We start from the raw sequence: 24,635 nt of genomic DNA on the forward strand, positions 1-24,635 counted from the left end.
GTCGTGAGAGAGGCAGGAGGTCCTCACAGCAGACACCAAGGAAGGGCTGAGCTGGAGCCCAGATTTCTAGGTGCACATCTGGTAGCACATACCCCATGGCCTCCTTTCATTCTGCCCATTTTATGCTCTAAAATTTTACAGATTCTGGAACAGTGTCACTTATACGTTAATGAAAAATTGAAAATTGATAACGATGTCTGAGACACTGAGCACATATATCATTTAGGAACAAGTAAGAAAGTGCTTTTTGTGTCATATAAAAATATACTGAAATTGCCAGGATAAACCAGGTGGTGAGCATAGAGCGTCAACTTAGTAAGGACAATATATATTTCGAATAAATACTTTATTGAGTAGGACAGAATTTTCTAGGTCTGAAAAGTTTCCAATATAAGAATCTAAGAATCGAACAGCTTGTCATTTTTAAGCTCATGAAGAAATAAGAATGAGGTTATTTATTCTGGAAAGACCAACAGAGTTATTCTTCAGTTGTTGATATAGTGTGAAATTATTTGAATGCTGGTGGTCTAGAGAAGCATCTTTTATCACTCAGTGCAGTCTAAGAAAAAACAACCAGGCAAATGAACAAGGGAACACAAAATGGAAGAAAAGGAAAAGGGATGGGGGGCGATGAGTGTAGTTGCTATCCAATGTGCATTCAAAGAATGCTTCCAAAAATATTGGCTGGAATTCAGAGAACTGGCTTGGGTCAAATCGACTGACACGTTAAGAATGGATGGGAATTTATAATATTGGGGTTGTTTGGGCTGATCCTACAGGAGGATCTTGGTGAGAATCATAAAAAGAATGAGGAGCCATGCTTAGTGACACTCTAGAAGCTCTAAGGGAGAATCTTTTCCTTGCCTTTTCCATCAAGGAATGCAAGGCTGTCCACACTCCTTGGCTCCTGGCCCCGTACCACTCTGATCTCTGCTTCCATTGTCACATCTCCTTTTCTGACAGTCCTATCTCCCTTTTTCTCTTATAAGAACACTTGTGATTACATTGGGCCTGAATAATCCAGGATAATCTCTGTATCTCAAGATCCTTAATTTAACCACAATTGCAAAGTCCCCTTTGCCAGGTAAGTTTTCAGGGATTAGGACGTGGACATCTTTATGGGGCCATTATTGTACCTACCACTAGGAGGAAGGGAGTCTCTCGGCCCTTTGAATATCAGCCTGAAAGTGGGGGAGAGTATGTGTGTTTTCTGAGGGCTGACCCCAACTCTCCAGGGCACAGTTAAAACACGGTGGGCCATCCTGAAGTGTCATCTGCTGACAATGAAACCAAAGGCTTGGATGGCATAGATTTTCCATGTTAGAATAAGAGTTCACAGCATAAATATGTAGGACGTGATTTAACTCACAGCATGCTAGGAGCTCTGGACAGAAACTTTAGAATGGGTGTTTATACTGAATTTAATTTATTTGCATTTGGAAGCATGATTTTGAGCTAAAAACATTATGTGTAAGATATTGCAGGCTTTGGTTCCTACTCTTCACCAAAAATATCTCGAGATCCTTGTGCAAGGTAGTATGTTGGGTGCTGAGAGGGGCAATACAAACAAGACAGACCCTGCCATCTAGCAGCCTGCAGCCAAAGAAAGAGCACATATAACATCCCAATGTGTTGTGATAGGCGCAACAGACTGAGGGGTGGGACCAGAGACAGGGACACTAGAGGAAGGATGGTCCAAGAAGTAGGAGCAGAAAGTATAAAGGAGCAGAGACAACATAGTGGATCCAAGAAGAGTAATACTAGACGGTTATATAGTGTTTACTATATGCCACACGCTGGTCCAAGACCTTTGTGTATATGAACTCATTTAATCCTTGCAACTCAAGTAGGGTAAATTACCTTTCTTGATAGAGTTTCTTGAACATCTCTCCACTTCTCCTACCTGCTGTTATGGCTCTAGTTCAAGACAGCAGGATCTTTACCAATGTTTCCCAACAGGTGTCTCTGCCCGCCTCGCTTATCCTACACCAGCATGATCCATTTATAAGGTAAATCTAACTCTGCGACTTAAAACCCTTCGACTCCTGCCCAAATAAAACTTAAATTCTTTCACTCTGCACTCCAAGCCCTCCAGAGTCTGACCTTGGTCCCCCGCTTTGCCCTCACCTCCACCCTCTTTCCTCATGCACTCTTGCCATTTACAATCCAGAAAGAGTGGGTTCCGTCTCCATGCAGGCAGCTGTGTTGTTTCACGCTGTGGACTTGCCCTCCACACCTCCTTCTCCAGGTAAACCCTGCTATTGTTCAAGTGTCATCCTGAATGCCAGCTCCTCCTCAGAATTCCTTCGTCAGTCCCCTCCATCCCCACCTCTACACGGTGTACCTCCCCTTTCCTCCCACAATACCCTGAGCACAGCTCCGGCGTTTGTGCCTCTGTTCTCCCCAATCGATTTGAAGATTCTGCAGAGCAAAGACATCTTCCCCTCTCCAGCCTTGCACAGTACTCGGCACATAACCGCGCTTCACTGAATGTTCTTTAAGTTCAACTCAACTGAGCAGGAAAGCATGTCTCTTTAGTGTGACTGTGCCTTTTCGACGTTCAGAGGGCGGCAGTACAATTGAGGGTGATTCGAGAACACTTAAAAATCGAAAGGACTTCACATCAAAGGCCTCTTGATGTAGTGAAAATGAATATCAAAATCAATATGCCGTTCAGTTTAGGGATATGAATAAATGATTTCAAATGAATGGCATTTTCCTCTCAACATTAAGTGGTGGAAGAAAATGAATTATTAGATAACATATTTGAAGTAATAGCTCTTCTCCTGATTTCTCCTACAATTTGTTTTTGCTTCTCTTACAGACCTCCACACTGTGTGTCACGGCCATCTGAGAAATAGTTATCTCCCTTAACGTTCTAAAGGGCAGAGACCGTATCTTAGGCTCCAAATTCGGAATTATTTCCTGGCATTAGTCTCTTCCTCCTCTGTGCTACCATAACATCATTTCTTCTTTAACGGATTGTTTTTAAATGGATAACCTCCTACTTGAATATGATGATTTTTGTAGGGGAGGCGTTTAGTAATATGGAAAAGAGAATTTAAAAATGTAAAAGACTGCCTCCATTTCTCCTTCAAACCCACGCTGCTCTCTGCAGGTAACTTCTAGTAAGAGTCTAGGTCTTTTTCTCTTCATAGACACCCACATGCACACACCTCGCACCTATGTGGTGTTGATTCTTTCTGCTGCTGTTTCTTATTACATGGAATTTTGCTCAGCATTGTTCTGCTGCTTGAGTCATTTTGTAAATGTTATCTAACCATATGTCTTGGAAATATCTACATATAGATACACGTACATACATTTACATATAAATATACACATATGTGTATGGATAGATATACATATATATACTTTCTTCTTTCTCTTATTGTTTGCTTTGAATAGATATATGGTTTTCCATTTGTGTTTACTTTTTGCTTAAACTATTTGAGTTGGGTTCCTATAACTGGCAATTGAAAAATCCTCTCTACTTTTTTTGCGATTACTGAGTATATGTGACTTTTGTATAAATGTGAGACTTTTGATAGGAGAGATTTCTAGAAGGGAGGTTGGCTAGGTCAGGGGTTACGTGCATTCTATATTTTGATAGTCACTCACTGACAGATTGCTTCAAAAACAGCTGTCCCTGGATGGTGTCTGAACTTGCTCTTTTTACCACATTTTCAAAAATACTATCAATCTTTTTTTACATTCTCAATTTAATGGGCAAAATATAGTCTTCTTATTTTAATTTTCATTCTCCTATACTAGTGAGATTGACGAACATTGCATGTGTTTCTCAGCCACATGTACTTCTCTACTTGTGAATGGTCCTTTATTCTGATTTCTATTGGCTCATCTGTCTGTATAATTCTTCTGAAAGAACTCTGTATGAAACTAACATTAAGCTATTGTATATTAAGCATGCTATAGGCATTTCCTCCTAGTTATCTTTTTAATTTGCTTATCATAGCTTTTTCAATATAGAAGTTTAAAAAATATATACAATCAAATCAGTCTTTTTTTCTAAATCCTTTTATCATTTTGTTTTTAAATTTGCTATCTACTGAGACAGATCCTAATTAATTATGGTTTAATTTCAAAGTTTGTTTAAGATTCTTGGACATTTTCTTGTTATAAATGTTACAACAGATATAAATGTTATCTGTTTAAATTGATTAATAACCATGGGATTTTAATTGAAATTTTACTTACTATGTAGATTTGTATTGGGAGAATCAACACTTTTAGAAGGACTCTTCCTGCCCCAAAATATGATTTATTGCTTAATTTATTTAAGGCTCCTTTTATGTCTTATCGTAAAACATCATCTCTTTTTCATACAGGCCTTACATGTTTTGGGTAGGTTTATATCCATGTGTTTAATAGTATTGTTGTTTTAGCGAATATGACTTTTTAAGTATGCTCTTAATGTTTTACTTTTGGCATATAAAAAAGTTATTTTTCACATTTACCTAACATATAATTTTTCATTAGACTTAATTTTTTGTAGATTTTATTTATTCTGCATTTAGGGTACATTTTTTTCACTGAATTTTATCTTTGAGTTAGCCCATTTTGATAGGTATTCACTGCTATTCACTTCTAAACATATTTTGATTTTAATTTTGATTTCCTCTTAAAGTCAAAATTTATTAAAAGTAAGAGTTTTTTTACATTTATAATTGGAGAGTTTTCTGGTTATTCTTTTTTCATTTTGTTTTGTTTTGCAGGAAGGAGGTGCTTGTTTTTGTACTCTAGCTGGAAAACGGAGGCTGTAATTTCTACTTTTCAAGATGCATGAGTTTTTTTGTGACCTTGTGTAGTCAGTTTTTATAAATGTCCTATGGGTATTAAAAATAAGTCATTTTTGTTTATTAGTATGAAGTTCTAGCTTTGTATATTTAAAAATACATACTAATTTTGAATATCAACTAATGTGCATTCCTATTTATTTCTGACTGTTTCATATCACAGAAAATGAAATAGTCTCTCTCTTTTTGAGAGAGATCTAATTGCAGTGTCCAAATATCGTTGTAAATTTGTTTATTTCTCCTTATATAATTCTAACAAGTTTACCTTGTGTTTTTGATGTTATTTGTTAAGTACATAATCATTTTTAATTCTTTTCATCTTAAATTCAAGCATATTTACTATTGCTGGGGCCAGTCTTGATTTATTAGCGGAACTTTATGTTCAACCATTCTGTGCCATTTTAATATAGGTTTGACTGTAGTAAAAAGCACAGCTGAAACTATTTTGTGTGGCCTCTGTGGCTCCTATTTTAAATAAGATTTTAATTGATTCTCATTTATTATGATAACTGAAATATTTAGTCTTATATTCTGATGGTTTATTTTTCCTCCTTTTCTGTATTTAGTTGGTTTTATTGGGTTTTTCTTCATTCTTCCTTTGGTAATTATGCATTCCATTTTTCTCACAAAATCTATGTTTAAATACACTATGGAAACTTACAATTTCCAATTCTGTGTTGACGTTAAATACTTTTCAAAACTATCCCTCCTTAATTAGACCCTTAATCCTTTTTCAATTTCCTTCCAGCTTCCTGCCCCTTCCTTTGTTTTGTTGAAAAGATCAGCAATTAATTATTCAGTTTTTTTATTTTTAAGAAAGCTTTCTTTGGAATTATCCTTGGAAATTGCCTTAAGTGTCACAGTCTTACTACCAACTGTTTTTAGATATATTGATGTGCTTTCTGGTTAAATTATTAACCATCTTTTCTTATATCTTGCATCGTCATCCTTTTTCAGATTCTTTTGTTTTTGCTGGAGCATATCCTCAAGTATTCCCTTCAAAAAGAAGCGATGAGACAATATATCCTGAGAACTCCTATCTAGAAATGTCAACTTAGTGTTCGCATTTGCAGGCTAATTTAAACATAATCTTCTAGGTTGAAAGTCATGTTCCCTCAGAACTTTGAAGACTTTCTTCTACAACCTGTGCATCCAAATTTTCTGATGAAGAGAATGACATCAGTCAGTTCTTGTTCCTTTGAATGCAATCGTTACTCACTGCACTGTCCAAAATTGTAGCCACCTATCACATGTGGTTTGATACCACGTGGTTTGAAATATGGGTAGTAAGTTGATGAACCGGATTTTTAATTTTATTACATTTTAAATAATTTAAATGTAAATTTAAATAGCCACATGTAGCTTGTGACTATTGTATTAGCGCAGCTCCACAATCATACAGAGTATCTAGTTGTTTCATTAATCATTATTAATTCTCAGTATGAGCTTTCGTTCTCCATGAGTCATCACTTCTTTCCGACTCTTCAGCTCTGTCATTTGTGCTGTTTTGTAGAAGAAACCCTCATGTTGATCTTCTTGTTCATTATTCAATTTTCAACTATTCTGCTGATTTATTAAGTTTATGGTAATTCTGTTTTTTAATTTCCAAGAACTCTAACTCATTTATTTTTCATAGCAGCCAGTTACTTTTATCATGGATAATATATTTTTAAAATATGTATGAGATTTAAAAAAAATGTGTGTGTATATACACATATACATACTTCTTTTCTTGCGTGCTTTGTTAGCTTCTGTTTCCTTAGTGGTTGCTTCCTCTGTGGAGTCAGTGAATCTTTTTTCGTGATGGAGCTTCTCTCAGATGTTTAGTGATTCATGCGTGTTTGCTCATATTTGTATCTGAGGATCTTGATTGAAAAGTATTGGTAGCGACATCTTATTTACTCAGCACAACTGAGAATCCCTATTGACCTAGCAGCAAATACAGGATCTAATAATAGGAGCCTTGATTCCAGAGACGAGGCAAGGGAAGAGAGATGCATTCTAGATGGGCCCCTCTTTAAAGATAGTTCAGAGCCTTCATCTTGGAGGCGCTTCTCAGAATTCCCCCTCTATGAAGCTGTCCTTGGCACTCAGTCCTAGAAGCAAACGTAAGAGTTCGTTGCTCTAAGAGCCAACTGGAATAGTAGACACACACACACACACACACACACACACACACCCCACGATAAAAATTACCTGACCAGCCACCCACAGTCTACTACTTCCGGTCTTCATTACTACTTCTGATCTTGTAGTTAGTTGGGGTTCTTCTGAAAAATTTCACTTACTTTTGAGTCTCTTTTTTATGTCTGGCTTATAGATTCCAGAGAATTGCTAAGTTCTTTTTTTAAAAAATATATTGGATGCATTTAGACTTATAATTGTTGTATCTTCCTGGTGGACTGGTACCTTATTATTATATGACCTAATTTATCTCTAGTAATGCTTTTTGTGTTATGGTTATTTTAGCTGAGGTCAGTATAGCTATACCAGTTCTCTTTAGTTAGTATTTACATGGTACCTCCTTACTGTTGTAAGCACACAGAATTTTTTAAAATCTAGCCTGAAAATATTAACCTTTTACTTGAACTACTTTGTCCATTTATAGTTAATGTATTTATATATTACATCCACCTTTTTATTAATTGTTTACTGTTTGGCCCATCTAATAGGTTTTTTATACCTTTTGATTTTTTTGCCTTCTTTTGGATTAATCATGTGACTTTTGTTGTCCAATTTTTTCTATCTATTATCTTATCAATTTTACATTTTTAAACAATTTTTTGAATGGTTAAGAGATCAAAATATTCATCCATGACTTATTGCAGCCTAATACAAGTGATTATTTTTACCTTTTCCATAATAGTGATAGAACCCTAGAAAACTTTAATTTCATTTATCCCTTTTGTATTATTGTTGTCAAGCATCTTAATTCTACAATATTTTAAATTCTCCAGACATAGTCATTGTTGTTTTGTGCCGTCTATACTCAGTTATATTTGCCTACACGTTTACCTTTGTCTTACACCTAATTTCTTCCTCCATTTCTGTATTTTCCTCTGTGATCATACTCCTTTTGCCTGAACAGTTCCTTTAATATTTCCTTTAGTGCAATCCTACTGACAATGAATTACCTTAATTTTTGTTTTTCTGTTAATGTTTTCATTTCCCCTTTATTATTTATTTATTTATTCATTTTGAGGAAGATTAGCCCTGAGCTAATATCCACCACCAGTCCTCCTCTTTTTGCTGAGGAAGATTGGCCCTGAGCTAACATCTGTGCCCATCTTCCTCTACTTTATATGTGTAACACCTACAACAACATGGCTTAATAGGCACTGCGTAGGTCTGTGCCCAGGATCTGAACCGGTGAACTTGGGCTACCGAAGCAGAGTGTACGAAGTTAACCATGTCACCACCAGGCCAGCCCCCATTTCCCCTTTATTTTTGAGGTACACTTTCACTGGGTGTAGAGTGCTAGGTTGACTGTTATTTTCATCACTTTTCTGAAAATAAAAGACATCATGACCTCTTCTGGCTCATATCATTTCTACTGAGAAGTCAGAAATCTTCTCATTGGTATTCCTTTGATGATAGTCATTTTTTTTCACTCTGGCTACTTTTAAGATTTATTTTATTTATCTCTTTTTTAAAATCAGTTTTTTAAATGATGTGCTTTAATGATTTTTTTTTAAGATTTTTTTATTTTTTTCCTTTTTCTCCCCAAAGCCCCCTGGTACATAGTTGTATATTCTTTGTTGTGGGTCCTTTTAGTTGTGGCATGTGGGACGCTGCCTCAGCGTGGTTTGATGAGCAGTGCCATGTCCGCGCCCAGGATTCGAACCAATGAAACACTGGGCCGCCTGCAGCGGAGTGTGCGAACTTAACCACTCGGCCATGGGGCCAGCCCTGCTTTAATGATTTTTAATAGTATCTGTTCTGCTTGTAGTTTACTGAGCATTTTGAATCTGTGAATTGATGTTTTTCTTCAGTTCGTAAAATTGCCATTATCTCTTCAAATATTGTTTCTTTTCAATTCTCTCTTCTCTCTCTGATATATCAACTACATATATTTTGTACTACTTCTCTTTTGCTCTATTCTTGCCCCTTACCCGTTCTTTTATTTCTCTGTGCTTCCATTTGGATCTTTTCTCATGGAGTGTCTTTGAGTTCACTGTTTTTTTCCTCAGCTCTGTCCAGTTTGGTGTTATATGCATTAATTTAGTTCTTATTTTAAGATAGGACACCTTTTGTGTCGGGAACCCCCATCCAATTCTTTATATAGATTCTTTAATGGATTTTTATTATGTCCAATAGCCTAGGCTGAACTATGTTTCCAAGAAATCTCTTCCTTTCATGTTTTGAGTTCAAGTGGGCCACAAAAGACATTATGTGTTTGATCTGGAAGGTAGAATTGAAGCAGTAGTCATTGATTTGCACTTGGAAGGCCATGCAGTGACCTCAGATGCTGTTGCAGCTCGTGCAGGTTGTCACTGATCTGTTGGTTCACTCATTGGTGTTGCGCAGCAGCCAGGGCTTCAGCTACTGCTCCTCTTTCAGCTTCTCTGAATCCCCAGCCAAGTGTGTGTTCAACTGTGCAATGAAGGGTAAGAACTTCTTGTGCCTGACAATTGCCGTCAAAGTTAGGGGCAGCGAGAGACTGGCATGGGGTTTTTAGTCCATCCTCATGTGTTCCAGCTCCTTCTGTTAGATTCCAGTTTTTTCTCACTGTCCTGAGTTTTATATCCATCTTCCTTTCTCAAATGCTTACCCCCTAGACATGAAGCTCCAGTATAAGACACAGAGACATTCACTCTACAGTGAATTGTTAACCAGCTGTCGCAGTTGCGCAAGGACAAATCTCTGTAGTAAATCAGATATATATGAATATCTATGTCTATATGTATGAGTATACATGTACTTTACATATATATGGCATGCGTAGAATGTAATGTTTAGATATAATTCATACACATATATACATATATATAAATATCATGTAAAAATGACTGATTCAGATTCTTATTACCTGGTAAGATTCTCTGATATTTTATCTTTTTTTCTCTATCACTTTTCTTTTGTTGTTCATATTGAGTTAGTTTATAGTCCTTATCTTATCACACTAATATCTGTATCACCTATGAATCTGTTTCTGTTGCCTGTTTTTCCCTCCTGGTTTTCAGACACAAGGCCCTGTCTGTTGCCATGCCTAGAATGATTTTAATAAATAAAGAACATTGAGTCTAAATATTGAAGAGACTCCAGATATTGTGACCTTGCATCATCAAAGGATTATCTTTTCCTCTGTTAAGTAGATAGAGTGAGAGGCTATCTTAAATCATTCAGGAATGAGCCAATTTCAGGCTGAATTGAAGTTTTTATTAAACTAACTAAAACTCTGTCTATCTCTGGTTTTCCCTGTCTCTAGTCCAGAGACCTCCAGTGCTGGCAGTTAAGGGCCTGCTATATTCACTAGGTCCATTTGCCCTAGCAGGTCTGTGTTGTCAATACCAGGAGAGTACAGAATTTCCCACTTGACTTCTCAGAGGTTGTCACTTAGCTTTTTAGCCTCCTATCTTGTACACCTTTAAAATTTGGCACATGTTTTGAGGGAGGAATCAGTTCTGTGTTGAGGCTCAAGTATCCAATTTTATGACTCCCTCTCATCTACGTGCCAAAATATCTGCTGATTTCTCTCCCCTCAACAGTGGCCCTCTGCCTGCTGAAAGCCGGGTTTCCCAGCCTGCCCACGCAAGAATCAGCACAAGCTTCCAGGGAAAGTGCAGCTGGAGATCATTATTGCACCTTTCCAAGAGTCTCCCCTTCCCGTGATTTTAGCCTCTCTAGTCCTCATTATTTCTGCAGCTGTGTATATCTTTAAACAGAGGATCTTTGTGTTTGTTTTGCTTTTTTAAAAAACTTCTTCTCAGCAGGTGAATTGGTCTACCAAAAAGTATTTTAACCTGCTTTAACCATGGAACAGAAAAGTCTGTCAATCTATTCTTATCTTCTTTATGTCTTCCCAGATTCCTATCAGTGTGGTGCTCTGCTGTTAGGATGCCCAGTTTTCCAGTCTTACTATGGCTTTCATAATGGTTTCTTATAAGTTCATGTTAGTAGTCATTTGTGAGGGAAAACAGCACCTTCAGTGAGCTATCTTGAACTAGAAATTCCATAGCATTTTGAAACTTCTGCTGTACATGGGTATCTGATAGTGTCTCTCTCTGCTACTATATTATAAATTTCTTAAAGGTAAAAACTATGTTATTCATGTTCATGCTTGCCATAGTACTTAGCATCTGTAATCACATATAGTAGATGCTCATCATTTACTTATTGAATAAATTATGAAATAAATGAATAGATGACCTCAAAATGTTCATGGTCAATGGCTTTCTTGGAATCTTTCACATTATGAATAGTATTGCTTTTAAACATCCAAAATATTATGTATAACGTTAGAGAAATAGAGATAAATATTTTGTTTCTTATGAAACCTGGCGTATTCTATGCCCTTTAACAAAACAAACAATAATAAAAACAATTTTTCTTTAGTTGGGATTTCTCAAAGAGAATTCTTTAAAAATGAAGGACTTTAATCATCTAGTCCCTTTAGATTTTATAGTAGTTCAAGAAATATATCAAAAAATCCTGATGTATATTTCAGTTCTCTCCTAACACTTATATTTCCCTTTAGAAAAGAAAAAAAAATCACATGAAAAAGAAATTGAGGAGAAATGTCACCTAACACATAAAAAGTCTTACTTTTCAAAGATTATATTTCCATTTCTACATAATATACTCTCATTATGAAATCATCAGTGCATTTTTTAGTCATAAACAAGGCACTGAAAAGAAAATGAATAGCAATATAAATGACTTTCTGGAAAGTGACATTTATTCCAATCTTAGAAAAAAATTAACTCTCTGAAATACTAATTGATCATAATGAGGAGGCCAAACTTTAGATAAACAGAGGATCCAGGGAGCCTTTCCCATAAGCCTGCCATATTATTGTGAAGGTACTTATGAATACTGGCTTTGAATTTAAATTTAAAAGTAAATAAAAATAGATCAGACTACCAGACTGTCAACTTGAAGAACTTCAACTAGGAATGCCATGCTTCTGTTCCTTTGCAATTCAGACACAGAGTAGAAGGAAACATAATTGTACTAGAAAATAAAATCGCCAGAATTCCTGGCCATTAGAAAGGAATTCCAAAAAGATCAGCCTCTGCTCCTTTGTTCCTTACTTAGAAATGACTTATGGGTATAGGTCATCCAATGAGGCGATTAACAAATGCCCAGTTGTTTTGACAGTGTGGCAACCTTGTAGAGAGAATTTTAATCTAAGGTCTTTCTCATAGCTGGTACAGGAGACAGCATCACTGTCTACAAACTTCCCAACCCCTTGTAGTCTTTGCATTCTGGACTTCTCCTTTGACTTTACACCTGATATTTCATTTTCCATAAGACTATTATTCATGTTACTTGTTACAAGGAACAAGACAACTCATTCAACACTGTTCCTTCAAACACAAAATTTTTATTACTGGAGGCTTCAAATGGACACCTCTCTGGAACAGGCCTAATATGTGATGGAGTTAAAGATTAAAGCAGACTGTCAAGCTCCAAGCTCAACAGCAAATGCCAAAACAATGACAAATTCAGCAGCTGTGCAGTACTTCAAAGCATTCAGGCAGAGACAGCCGACATGTCTTCATCTTTACGTTGTGTTCTGAAGTTGCTACCATTGTATTTTGGAAGAGCACAGACTTAGAGGAATGAAGGCTCACCTTCCCGCTTCCTTTGCGTGTCTTTCTGTGATAATAGAACTTTCCTTTCTCTCCAGCGTTTACCCTGTCCCTATAGTTTACAACACTCTGAGCTCTTCTCACTGGATTAGTGGGCACACAGCTTCCATTCCCAGTACTGTTTATCAAGCAGTGACCTATAGAATCAAACAGGGGCAAAATTTTTTAGAATCTGGTCTCAGAAACCTAAAGTCCATGGTTACAACTTCAGGTAGCTTTATGCCTAGAGAAGGAGCTGCAGCCCTTCCCAAATATTCATGCATGAAACTCATTAATGATTTTCTTCTCTCAGTAACTGAATATGAGTTCTTTAATTTGAAGTGGCCTTAACACTAATGAGTCATGTCATTACTCTGGAATCCTTTAAGTTGATGTTTTTTCTCATTGACTCAGCGAGGTAGAAATTAAGGACAGCTCCCATTAGTTCTATATGTTTCCTGGAGCACATGCTCATGGTTGCCAATTGATCCATCCTAAATATTTATTTGTCTGTAAATGCCATGGTGTCAACACTTTACTTTAGATGTCTTTCTTTTTTCTCCCCAAACACAAAATTTCTTTTAAAAGTTCTGTCAATAACATAATTTGCAATTTAAATGCTTTAAAAATATGATCCTTCCTGCTGCGTTTTTGAATGCTTCCTTCATATTTAATTGCTGTAGACACTTTAGTTCCTAATTAAACTTTATTGTTTATGATGCTGCAGTCATTAATAGACATGATAGGGAAAAAAATGGCTAGTTCTAGCAAATTCTCTGACTCCTAATTCTAGTCTTAATCTTAATACTTTCCACAGCCATAATGAACTCATGGGGCTGAGAGGAGTATGGGTGGAAAGTGAAGCACAAAGCAAGTACACAGTCCATGTTGTTGAGGAATTACTAGATACTCTGAAAGACAAGCTTGAACTAGACTTGAATTGAATTGGACTTCTTGATTTGCAGGGGAGATTAGCTGAGAAATAGCATCTGAAACACTAGCAAGATGAATATCCTCATTCTTCAAGGCTGCTTTCTCCAGCATATCCCCAGGTTTTGCATTGGTGACAGAGAGGAGCATATATTGTACACACAAAGCTTGCCTCATCCTCACAGACTTAAAAGACTTTTATTGTGGGAGAATGGAGACACTTGATAAATCTGATGGGTTTTAGTCATGGGAAGATTTGCTATGAACCATTGCACCAAGGTTGAAATGCCCAAGAGGCTGACAAGCATATTGCCCATTTCAGAGATTAAATAGTTTTGGTAGAATTTTCTCCACTGGCAGTTGTAATTGTGTCTGTGAAATAAGTGTTCATTCTGCTTGAGCACCGTGGTTTGAATGCTTCCTTCGATATTTTCCCCTAGTGGATTGATTCTAAAAAGGTCTGCTCACATTTTCCCGTAGCAGCACAAATTAAACCCTGAACTTGGTAACACTTGCCCCCAACCCCCAACATCCTTGCCATGCCCCATGCTAAAGGGTAATCAGAGGCACTGTCAAGTCCCTTTATCATGGATTATCTCTGTAGCTGTTTGAAGGGAGGGAAAGGAGCTGAAAAATCTTCCAGGTTAATAATGTGGTTATAGGAAACGGACAAAAGCTACTATCAGTTCCTTGAGAGTCTTAAGCTGCCAGAGTTGTACTCATGAGTAGGTAAAGCAGTCATTTACCTGTTGGGACTTCCAAGGAATCTGGAAGGGCCTCAAATGCCCCAAATAAAATAGAGTGAGGAGAATATCTCAGGAAGAGGGAAGAGGGTGCAAGCAGAAAAACAGGCTCACCAAAGAGAGATCGTCTATTCCCTGACTTTGCCCAGGGTCAACACTGCATATTAGTCTGCTAACTGCTGGCAAGTACCTGACCTTTTGGGTGATTTAGAGCATTTCTGTTCCTAGCCTGGGTGGATAAAGATCATTATGAGTTCATACAGACCACAATATTTTCCTCTTTCACAGGCAATCATTATCTAAAATTCCTGGGTTTATCTTTTTAAAGAAACCTCAATATCATATCTTAAAATTGAATGTGGCAATATCAAAGAAACCTGAAGACAGTTAATGATATTTATTTCTGAGCATTCACTATATCCCTGGCACAGTGCTAAGCTTCTGAGTGAATTATCTTATTTGGCCCTGTAACAATTCTATGAGGTAGGTTCTGGTATTACTTTGGGAAACTGATATTCAGAGAAATTGATCAACTTGCCTAAGATCGCATAGTTAGTAATTACTTCAATCAATTTGAACTCAGGTCTCCCTAGTCCTAGAATTTGTTCTCATAACTATTTTCCTGTGCTGCCTTCCCTTTAGTCCTTGGTACCTTGAGAAAGAAGGATGAGCTGATGCTAGAAGTAAGATGAGTTTTTACTAGCCAGAAATATGTACTATATGCTGACCTGGATTCAGTCTGATTTTTAGGCCACTCTATTAATGGGGATGCCATTCACTAATCTTGAAAATGTTGTTTGTAGCTCCAAAGCATCCTAGGATGGTGTTTTAGCCCTATTACCTTGCTCATGTACCTTTCTCTCTCCACTTTTTTGGGTTGTCCGTGGTAATCAGCATTCATGCCTGAGGAGAAGAAGAGGTAGTCTCAGCGTATGAGTGAAAACAATGGCCAAGAACATCTTTGTTCATGTGACTAGTGGGATCAGCTCAGCATCACATCGTACCCTGGAAGCAACTTTTAATCAAATACAAGAGAACATGAAGGAATCTATAATGAACATGGCCAAACCATGCCAGATGTTAACATCAGGCAGATACTTTTTGAGAAAAGCAGAACTTGGGGCAGTAAACAGGACTTGGAATATACATATAAAATATTATGAAAATTGACAATTAGAAGCAAGTCTTAGTCAATGGAAATGACTATTGATAAGGTCAAGTGATTGGTGTACAGGCATTTGAAGTTGAAGATGCAGATTGGTTGCTGTTTTCTTACATTTTAACCAATCAGAGATGAGTAATTATTATTGTATATATGGCATGTTTAAGCCTATGTGTCAAGGGCAAACCTCTGCAAATTCAGAGGATGTTCCTTTCACATTCACTGCCCATGTCTCTGTCATTCTTGGTTGCGTGTATTCCTTGCTTGGTTTGTCCAATTCTTTTCTTTCTTCCCTAGTCCACCAACTATTTAGCTACCAGATAGTGGGGAGATCAGGGGCAGTTCAGGAACCTTCCTTGTCTCACAGGGATGTTGTAGGGATTAATGAACTAACATATTCTAAAATGATTTTAAAAGGTAAAGTGCTATGTAAGTGTCAAGCCTGATTAACTAGCAGCCAAGTTATTAGGCACCTGAATATCATGCATCTTTTCTGAATTTCAGAAAAATGGATGTGCATATTCATTTTCAAAAGCACTATATTATTTGAATGATATTCAGGCACTCAAATAAAAGCCTAGCCCAATCCTAATTATCTCTACTCTTCTCATACGAGACATGTAGACCTTATGAGTGGCATATTTATGCAACTGTGAGTGAAATAAACACAATTACCAATCTCGTGGCGTTTTCAGTGCCTCAAGGAAAAGCCACACAGTCCCATGTCAAATATTAGCTGCTTTTCAACCATACTCCATATTTCTATACAAGAAATATTGAGGGCTGCTCATTGGTAGTGTGACCTCTGGCTCAGACTCCCTAAGGCAAAACCCTCACTCCACTGCTAGGTGAGTTATTTTGGGCAGGTTGCTTTACCTCTCTTTGTATAGTTTATTTAGGTAAAAACTGGGGACAATATTAGTGCCTATTTCATAGTTCATACATATAAGATGCTCAGAAAAGCAATTCCTGACATGAAATAATAGCTTCTTAAATGTTAACTGTTATCATTGCAGCTGTCATTAATACTGGCCTAAGCAGGTTCCACCCTCAGAGAGAGAAATAATAAATGGAATTGGTAGTTATTCTGCGAGGACTCATGTATGACATTTGACAGTTTACAAAGCCCATTTACATATGATATTAACCTATGGCTGTTCAGATTGTTCTGCACACCTGTGTGTGCCCGGATCCTCACAGTAACCTGGTGAGACAGGTTAGGAGACAGGCAGCTTTTATTCTTGCCTTATTTGCTCAACAATATTTTGATCCGCCTTCTTCTGGTAACTCACTCCAGTCCCTGCCTTTCAGCCTAGGTACAGGGGTGGGCACGACCCCTGCCTGGTCCGTCATAGACTTCTCATCCTAAGATAAACATGTGAGCCAGCAGCGCCAGTCTCAGGCCTCCCCTGGAATACTAAAGAAGGATATGATTTGTAAGTGAAGAATAAACAGCTTTTCCTCTAGGTTCACGATGCTAGGAGAATGTGAAATTAGGGTTAAAAGTAACCAAGTTCGTTCCAAGTGAAGAAGGTGTGGCTGTAACAGGAGAGAGTAAAGCCGAGCTGAGCTGAGCTGAGAGATGGAGGAGAGAGTAAGTTCTGGTGGCTTTGAGTCTTGATCCTAGCATTTGAGTCCCGGGTCCCCATCCTGTGAGTTGGTCACATAGCCCAATTGTCCTCCCAGCCATGTGAGCCAATAAACTTATTCTTTGTTTTTCTCTTGAAATAGTTTGATTGGATTTCTGTCTCTTGCACCTTAAAGAATCCTTACAAGACAAATGCTATAATTCACCTTTTTTTTTTTTAAAGATTGGCACCTGAGCTAACATCTGTTGCCAATCTTCTTTTTCTTTTCTTCTTCTTCTCCTCCTCCTCCCCCTCCCCCTCTTCCTCCTTCTCCTCCTCAAAGCCCCCCAGTACATAGTTGTATATTCTAGCTGTAGGTCCTTGTGGTTGAGCTATGTGGGACACTGCCTCAACATGGCCTGACGAGCAGTGCCACGGCAGTGCCTAGGATCCGAACCAGCGAAACCCGGGGCAGCCAAAGCCAAGCGCGCGAACTTAACCACTTGGCCATGGGGCCGGCCCCTCACCCATTTTTATGGATAAGATAATTGAGGCTCATAGAGGTTAAGTGATTTGTTCATGAAAATCACGTTACCAGTGATTTTCAGAGCCAGACATCATGCCCTATTTAATGACCTCAAATGCTGTATTCCAGTAATGAGAGCAGGGCTGAGGAAGCTGGAGAGGGAGATGCTTATTGATGAAAGGGGCAGAGAGGTTGTAGGGCACCATCAGGTCGTGGCTATCCACATAGCTAATTCATTCACCGGTTCATCAAATGTTTGTTCAGTCACAGAGAAACAATCCAAGGCAAGTTGTTTAGGCAGAGGAAGTGAGCGATGCGCAGGCACCCCCGGCTCTCCTCTGCTGTCGGCCAGCTAAAGATGAGAAGTCACAGAGCCAGCCTACCTGTGTTTTTCAAGTTGCTATTCCAGTGAATGCAATGTACGTAGAAGATGTCAAATACTTGAGCCTCTCAGAAAACTGATTATGGAGCTTGCCCCTTCCTTAAAAAGCAAGTTTTGTTTTTATTAGCATGTGTAAATATGGAATCACTTCTGAATGCAAATATGGATAACATTTTATTTTTCTGACATGTTTGGAAGCAGCCTGGGGCAGGGTGGCAGTGAATCAGTAAACGTCACGGGTACTACACTGGGAATTCATCAACTATGCACACTATTAATGGGCTTATGCCATATGTTCCATAATAGCGTGTTTGCTAACATGAGATTGGGCTGCCTGCTTGTATGACAAAGCTGCCATGTCAGCTTCTTGATGTATAGAAACAGGCTCTGCTAGCCAGATGTAGAAATCCAGCAAGGTCATTTTAGGAGTAATTTCCATTTGTGTGCTTTTTTTCCCCCTCATTGACTGTAAGAGAATGTGATTTGCCTCATTACAATGTGATTCCAGGTGCATAACACAATAATGACCTTTATGCCGAAGACTGAAGTTCATATAATTGATAAGACAGACTCCCATTCTGCAATGTTGGAAGCCATTAGCTGGAGGCAGGAACCGTGTTAACTTCTTGACATAGGAGGTGAAAGGGTCAAGGTGAAAGCCTAGGCTTGCAGCCATGTCTGGACTCAGATGAAAGAGGAAAAGAGTTCTGCCTGGCAACACTGGAGCTTGCAGCCTTCCCTACGAGGGTCAGAGACACCCTGGAGCATAGGAAAAGTTACAGGAAGGCCTAGGGCTCAAAGCAGAGACTGATAAGGGAGCAGCGGACTCCAACTCTGCAGGGATGGGCTTGAGTGATGGGCCCCTCCAAGGAGAGGGGCTGTGACAACCATCACCTCTGTTTCTCTTTTCAGGTCGTAACTGATTTTCTCTGCTTCACATCTGACCCGAAACTGTACTGTCTACATGGAAGCATTACTACTTTTTCCTCTCCTGGATTCTGGATTGTTGGTTCTCAAGTGGGAAATCAGGGATTTGTTATGGAGTCTTTACAATAACTTGGGAAACTCGAGGATTCCATTTTCACCCACCCAGGGGCAGGTTTCCTGCCCAAATCATCCCTTGCTTCTCCCTTTTATTGAAAATCGTCAAACAAATCAAGTCCTTTGCTTGGTAATTATGTCCGGTGTATTGACCGTCATTTTATAAACACACATTTATCCGTGGCACCTGAATACCCGGTGCTGCTCCAGGCCTCAGGACCCTTCCTCATGCGGCTTTGTTGGAGTTACCTACAGCCAGCTCTTACAATTCTTTCTTTTGGTTCTGATTCCACTCTGACTGAGAACCCAAGGTTTCATATCTCCTACAAACTGCATGAACCCAAACAAAAAAATAGGCAGTGAAAAGGGTAAGTGAAAAGTCGTATGTTATCTGAAACCTGGAGCTTGTAAATAAAGAAAGAAATAATAAAGAACCAGAATGAGAATGCGTTTGGTCGGAAGGGAAGAGAAGTGAGAGATTGAGGGTGTTAAGCAAAGGAAATAAAATGCCTAACATGATAAATAAAACGGCTCGTTTGTTTGTTTGTTTACATCCCTGGAGTTATAAGTAGCTCCGTCTGACCACAGGTTAATAGTTTTTTTAGGAGGGGCCTATTGTGTGTGTTTACTGATGTTTAATTTCCAGAGCTTCTACCTCAACCAGGAACAAAGACTCTGTGTTCTACTAATGCTCATAGACGAATAATGCCTTTTTAAAATATTGCCAATTCTACTGTCATTTCAAGACCCCAGAGACTCTGCTTATTACAATGGCAGGCAGGCGAAGAAATGAGTTGGGCATAGAGGTGGCAGGGGTTAATTTCATATTTGTCACGAGATCTTGCATGATTTCCCTAAAAGATATTTAATTTCCACTGGGCATAATAACTTGCAGCTGCCAGAATATGCTGTATACTAGTGGTGAGTTCTTGTCTTCGGAGATTTATGCAAGTCGTTATTTAAAAATAGAGATCCGGGAGTTACAGCTGGCTAATTAATCTACCACTAAGGAAAGCTAAGCAAGTGACCCACTTAACTGTTTTCAAGAAACATGGCTACTCTGACGCAAATTTGCAAAAATGTCCTCTACAAAGAATCAAGCTAACCCCTCTCATCGCATTTCATGGTCTTCTCACAGTGTACGTGTGTCCCTTCCTCATCTCCCTTTCTTTCCCATGGACATCACTGATTCAGGTCCTCATCTTTACACATTTGAATGTCCATAACTTGAATTCCTAGATGCTTCACCATCTGGGTCTTCTTCCTGAAGACATAGGCAGGCTCCCCTTCCTTAGTCTCTTCTTTCTCTGAATCACCTACCCGCTCAGGAAACCCCCTTCAGTCCAGGTTTTCTACCACATCAGCTCTGAGGCCTCGCCTGCCTTCTGAGGCTTCCCCTAAGAGACCTAAGTCGTATATCTGCCCATATTTCCTCCACTCCCTCCACATGCAGCTTCCCCTCCAGGCATAATGGTCTCTTCCCTCTGGTGCTGTCTCCTCACTCAGATCACCTTTTCCATTCCTTTCTCAGCCAGAATATGGTCTATACATCCTACAAAGCTCCACTGTGTCCTATTCCAGGCCTCTTTGAGTTTTTTCCTTGGACTCGATGGCAGAGAATTGACGTAATCATGTCATAAAACATTTTCATCATTGGCTTGTGAGACCTTGATCCTATTTTTTAATTATTCAATTCATTAATGTATTTTTTTTACATTTATGCCTATTCTCTTTCCCCTCTCCGCATAGGCAGGCATTCCATTATGTTTTATGTGCCTCTTTTTTCACTGCATACATCTTTGCCAATTAATTATTATTGTTAATTATTACTGTTATTGTTATAACTATATCATTATATGTTGTGCATTTATTTTGATTTACATAAGTGACTTATGGTAAATTTAATCTGTGTCTGACTTTACTCACTCAGCTCTATACCTTTAAAGTCCATCCATGTTTCTAAACCTGGCTGCTGCACATTCCATGGTAGGCAGCCATCACTAGCTCTCTGCTTTCTCCATGATGTACACACCCAGATCCCTCTCTCTTTCTGGATCTCCCCTTCTCTGAAATCCCTTGGGATTCATCTACTATACAACTGGGCTCTTAACTGTATGCTGTTTTGTATTTTCCTATGAATCTTTCATATTTTTCTTAGTCTTTTATGTAACTCTTTGGTGATCAGGGACCATCTCTTGTACTCTTTGCTCCCCCCACTCCACCCATCACCACTTCTGCAAACCTCCTTTGGAGCTCGGTGCATAATCAGTGCTCAATAAATCCTTGATTATTTAGTGAATTGAATAGCATGACTCCATGAAGGTAGGTATTTTCTCTGTCCCTAACCACATCTCCAGTGTCTAAAATGATGGCTGGCATGGTGTAGGTTATCAAGAAATATGTTTTAAGTATATGGATGTCTCAGCTTCCACGTAAGAAAAGGAATATGGAAAGTTAGTTATACAGAGGACAGGATACTACATTCTTGTTTCTAATCTGCCATCTAGATGTGTGACACCTGGCACTTCAGGTAGCTTCTTTAGGTCTTGGTTAAAACTGAATAATTTCTCAGATCCTTGTCCCTCTAAACTTGCTAAGACTTTGTGACTTTATTAGCAATTTTTCAACGTGAAGTAAGATAGTCTTCAATATGAAAGTATCTCCATGGAATACAGAGTAATCATCCCCAAGGCAATAGATCATGTGGGAGGTAGCATTGGGTAGAGGTGCGATCATGATCTATGGGTTCTGATCTTAGGCTCCCAGAATGATTGGAGGACAAAATGAGTTACCACCTGTAAAGTCCTTAGAAGCATGTCTGGCACCTAAGTGCTATGTAAGTGTTTACTATTATTTTTATACATTTAAGAAAATCTACTAGCCTTTGTGATAATCTCTTTTCTGGCATTTGGAGGTCTTGTCTTCATGCTTGTGTACAAACAAAGCCTGAGGAATTCTGGTATCATGGCTGAAATTAATAGTTTTCTTTTATAGGACAATAATCATCAGACAATAGCCGGATTTCTTTTAGGTCCAAACTGTAGCCTTCTGGTAATGGGCAGGTTCTACTTTTCATGGCTTTTGTAAAGTGAAGCAAAGGAATATTGTCCGTCAGGATCACATTGCCAATAAAGATGTGGGGACAAGAATCCTGAATCCTATACTTGCTATCTATCAAAAAACTGCTGGTTCTTCTGTAGGGCAGTCACTTAGAAATGGAAACAGCATAGAACTATGAATTTATTAGTATCTTATGTGGATGATATTTTTCCCTTTCTTAGGGAAGTAGTAACTACATAATCTAATTTGGTTTCTCTTATTTTTAGGGAAGTAAATTCAAATATTAGACAAAAAATTATTAAAATTCTGAAGTGAATTTAAAGCATGAACTTGTTTGCTGCTATAAGGCTACTTTTTCTCTAGGTCAAGAGGTTAAGCTATTTGTCTTAAAGAAAAAACATTAAATGGTATTGGTAACGGGCTGTAGATTTTATAACAACTATCTTTGCTTCACAAGCGAAAACAGCATTTGATAACTATTTTATTCTACTGGGCAAAAGAGGCCCTAATCAAACAGCATTTCAGTTTAATGGTTTTACATACAAAATCCAATTTGTGCATTCACCTGCCATCTAAAAGCTTTTTAAAAATCAGGTAAAAATACAAAATGAGACTGGGAACTCCATATGGACTAGAAATTTTGGACCAAGGAAGGATTAAAACTTCTACTCAAAAGGTTATAGAAATAGGTAAGTAAAATGTTCAGTTACTAACAATAGTATAGGAAAATGTGAATCATTTATTCTAGAACTGAGAATCAATGGAGTAAATTATAAGAGTTACATGCTGAATGGGGATTTTAAAAAAAACGCTTTTTTTTGTTCTTTGTTTTTTGACTCATGAAGCTAATTTGGGGGCGTACCACAGTTTCATAGTGAAATAAAGGTGGGCTATGTTCTAAAAGTGTCTGTGTTGTGTTTCTCAGTTAGTTCTCAGATAAAGCTGTTATTAATTTCTGCGTGGGATAAACTGAAATAAAATATGCATTTTGAATAGCTGGGAAGAATTGCCATGAAAATTAAAGGAGATAATATGTGAGAAGGTAATCTGAAAAATCTAAAGTTCTATTCAAGTATTTTGTTTCTATTATTGCATTCAATAAAAATCAGAACAGTGCCTACTTTGTCCCAGGAACTGCTTTAGACGGGACTGAGGATTCAGAAAAATAATAATACTGATCTTTGCCCTTATGGATTTATAATTATGTGGGTACAACAGAGGATGTTCATGTATTGAGGTATCTCAATGACAGAGTTATGCCAGGTGCGGGGGAGCATAGCCTGGGATCCCTGACTATGTTTTAGAGTAGCTGAAGGTAGAGAGAGGAGAGGAAGGGAGCCTAGGAGGAGAGGATGGCATGAATATAGCCTTGAGATGAAAAGTAACACGATGTATTCTGAGTCAGTAAGGGGATCAATCTGCCTAGAGCCTAAAATGTCAAGCAGAGAATAGCAAATGATGAGTCTTGAGAGGTCAGGTTACAGAAGGCCTACATACTATGTTAAAGGTTCTGATTTTATCCCGTTGGTGATGGAAACCCAATGAAGCCAAGGAAGAACAGGGTCACTCTAGGGGAGTATGGAAGATGGATTTGAGGGTCACGAACAGTGAGGAGGGTGTTGCCATAGTCCACGTGAAAGTTAGTGAGAGTGGGAACTCAGGCAGGGAGAGTTGGATGGAACAAGGAGGGTAAATCTGAAAAATAGGGAAGAAAGGCAATGTGTGGTGCTTAGTTTTATGAGAAGTGATGAGGATCACCCACAAGCTTATAGTCTGACTGATTAGGTGACTTGTAGTACAATATATATACAGAATACTGAAAGAGGATCAGGTAGAGGGGTTAAGACATATATTCATTTTTTTTTTCCATGTTTATTTCAAGGTTTCCTTAGACATTCGAGTGAAGGTGTCCAGGAGGCAACTGGATATATGGCCCTGGATTATGAACAACAGTTCTGGGTAGGAAATTCAGATTTGTCAGTCATAAGCGTGGTAGTTAAAACCCTCAGAGAAGGGAGTCAATGACAGAAGCCCAGGAAGGCCAGCTTTCAGAGGGTGGGCCAAAGAAGAGAAAGTTAAGAAAGACGCCTCGAGGGAACAGTAAAAAATGGTATGAGGGGACACAATATAGTGTAATGTCGCAGAGGCCAGAGGAATAGAGGTTCGGATAAGCAGTGGGATCCAAAGTGAAACCGATGCCATGAAATCCGGTATAAGGACTTGAAAAGAGCTCCTTAAATTTAGAAAGCCAGGAGTCTAGGTAACTTCATCAGAGCAGTCTCACTGTGGGGTGGCAGCAGAAACTCAACTGCGGTCAGCTGAGGAGTGAGTGTGGGGAGAGTGAGGGCAGAGTCCTTCTTGGTGGAGGATTTTGGATGGGAGAAACGCAAAGAATATGATGGCAGCTGGAGGAAACGCAGGGGCAGGGGCAGGTCATTTTAAGAATGGAGAAGCTTAAGTAAGGTTGGAGGCTGAAGAGCAGGTACCAGTAGTGGGAAAACGTAGAAAAGTATGATAAAACAGAAAAAAAATTGATGTAGCATATTCCCAAAGAAGTGGGAGAAGTAGAGAGGATGGGATCCATAGGAAAGGTTGGCCTTAAGCAGGAAGGGC

The 24,635-nt window shown here is 38.5% G+C and overlaps 1 protein-coding gene across 2 annotated transcripts in view; it reads left to right on the top strand.

Annotated features, from left to right (window-relative positions):
* The window catches only part of ST6GALNAC3 (ST6 N-acetylgalactosaminide alpha-2,6-sialyltransferase 3), a 496,695-nt gene that overhangs the window by 385,264 nt on the left and 86,796 nt on the right, over positions 1-24,635 (top strand). Inside the window, exon 4 of one of the 2 annotated variants that reach the window (XM_046645638.1) lies at positions 4,737-4,778. The exons of the other annotated variant lie outside the window; for it this stretch is intronic. Coding sequence (XP_046501594.1) covers positions 4,737-4,764 — 28 coding nt within the window. The 3' untranslated portion in view covers positions 4,765-4,778. Of the gene's footprint in view, positions 1-4,736; positions 4,779-24,635 lie in introns of those variants that run through there. 2 annotated transcript variants of the gene reach the window in all.

Source organism: Equus quagga, chromosome 18, assembly GCF_021613505.1.
Source record: "Equus quagga isolate Etosha38 chromosome 18, UCLA_HA_Equagga_1.0, whole genome shotgun sequence".
Lineage (NCBI taxonomy): Eukaryota > Metazoa > Chordata > Mammalia > Perissodactyla > Equidae > Equus > Equus quagga.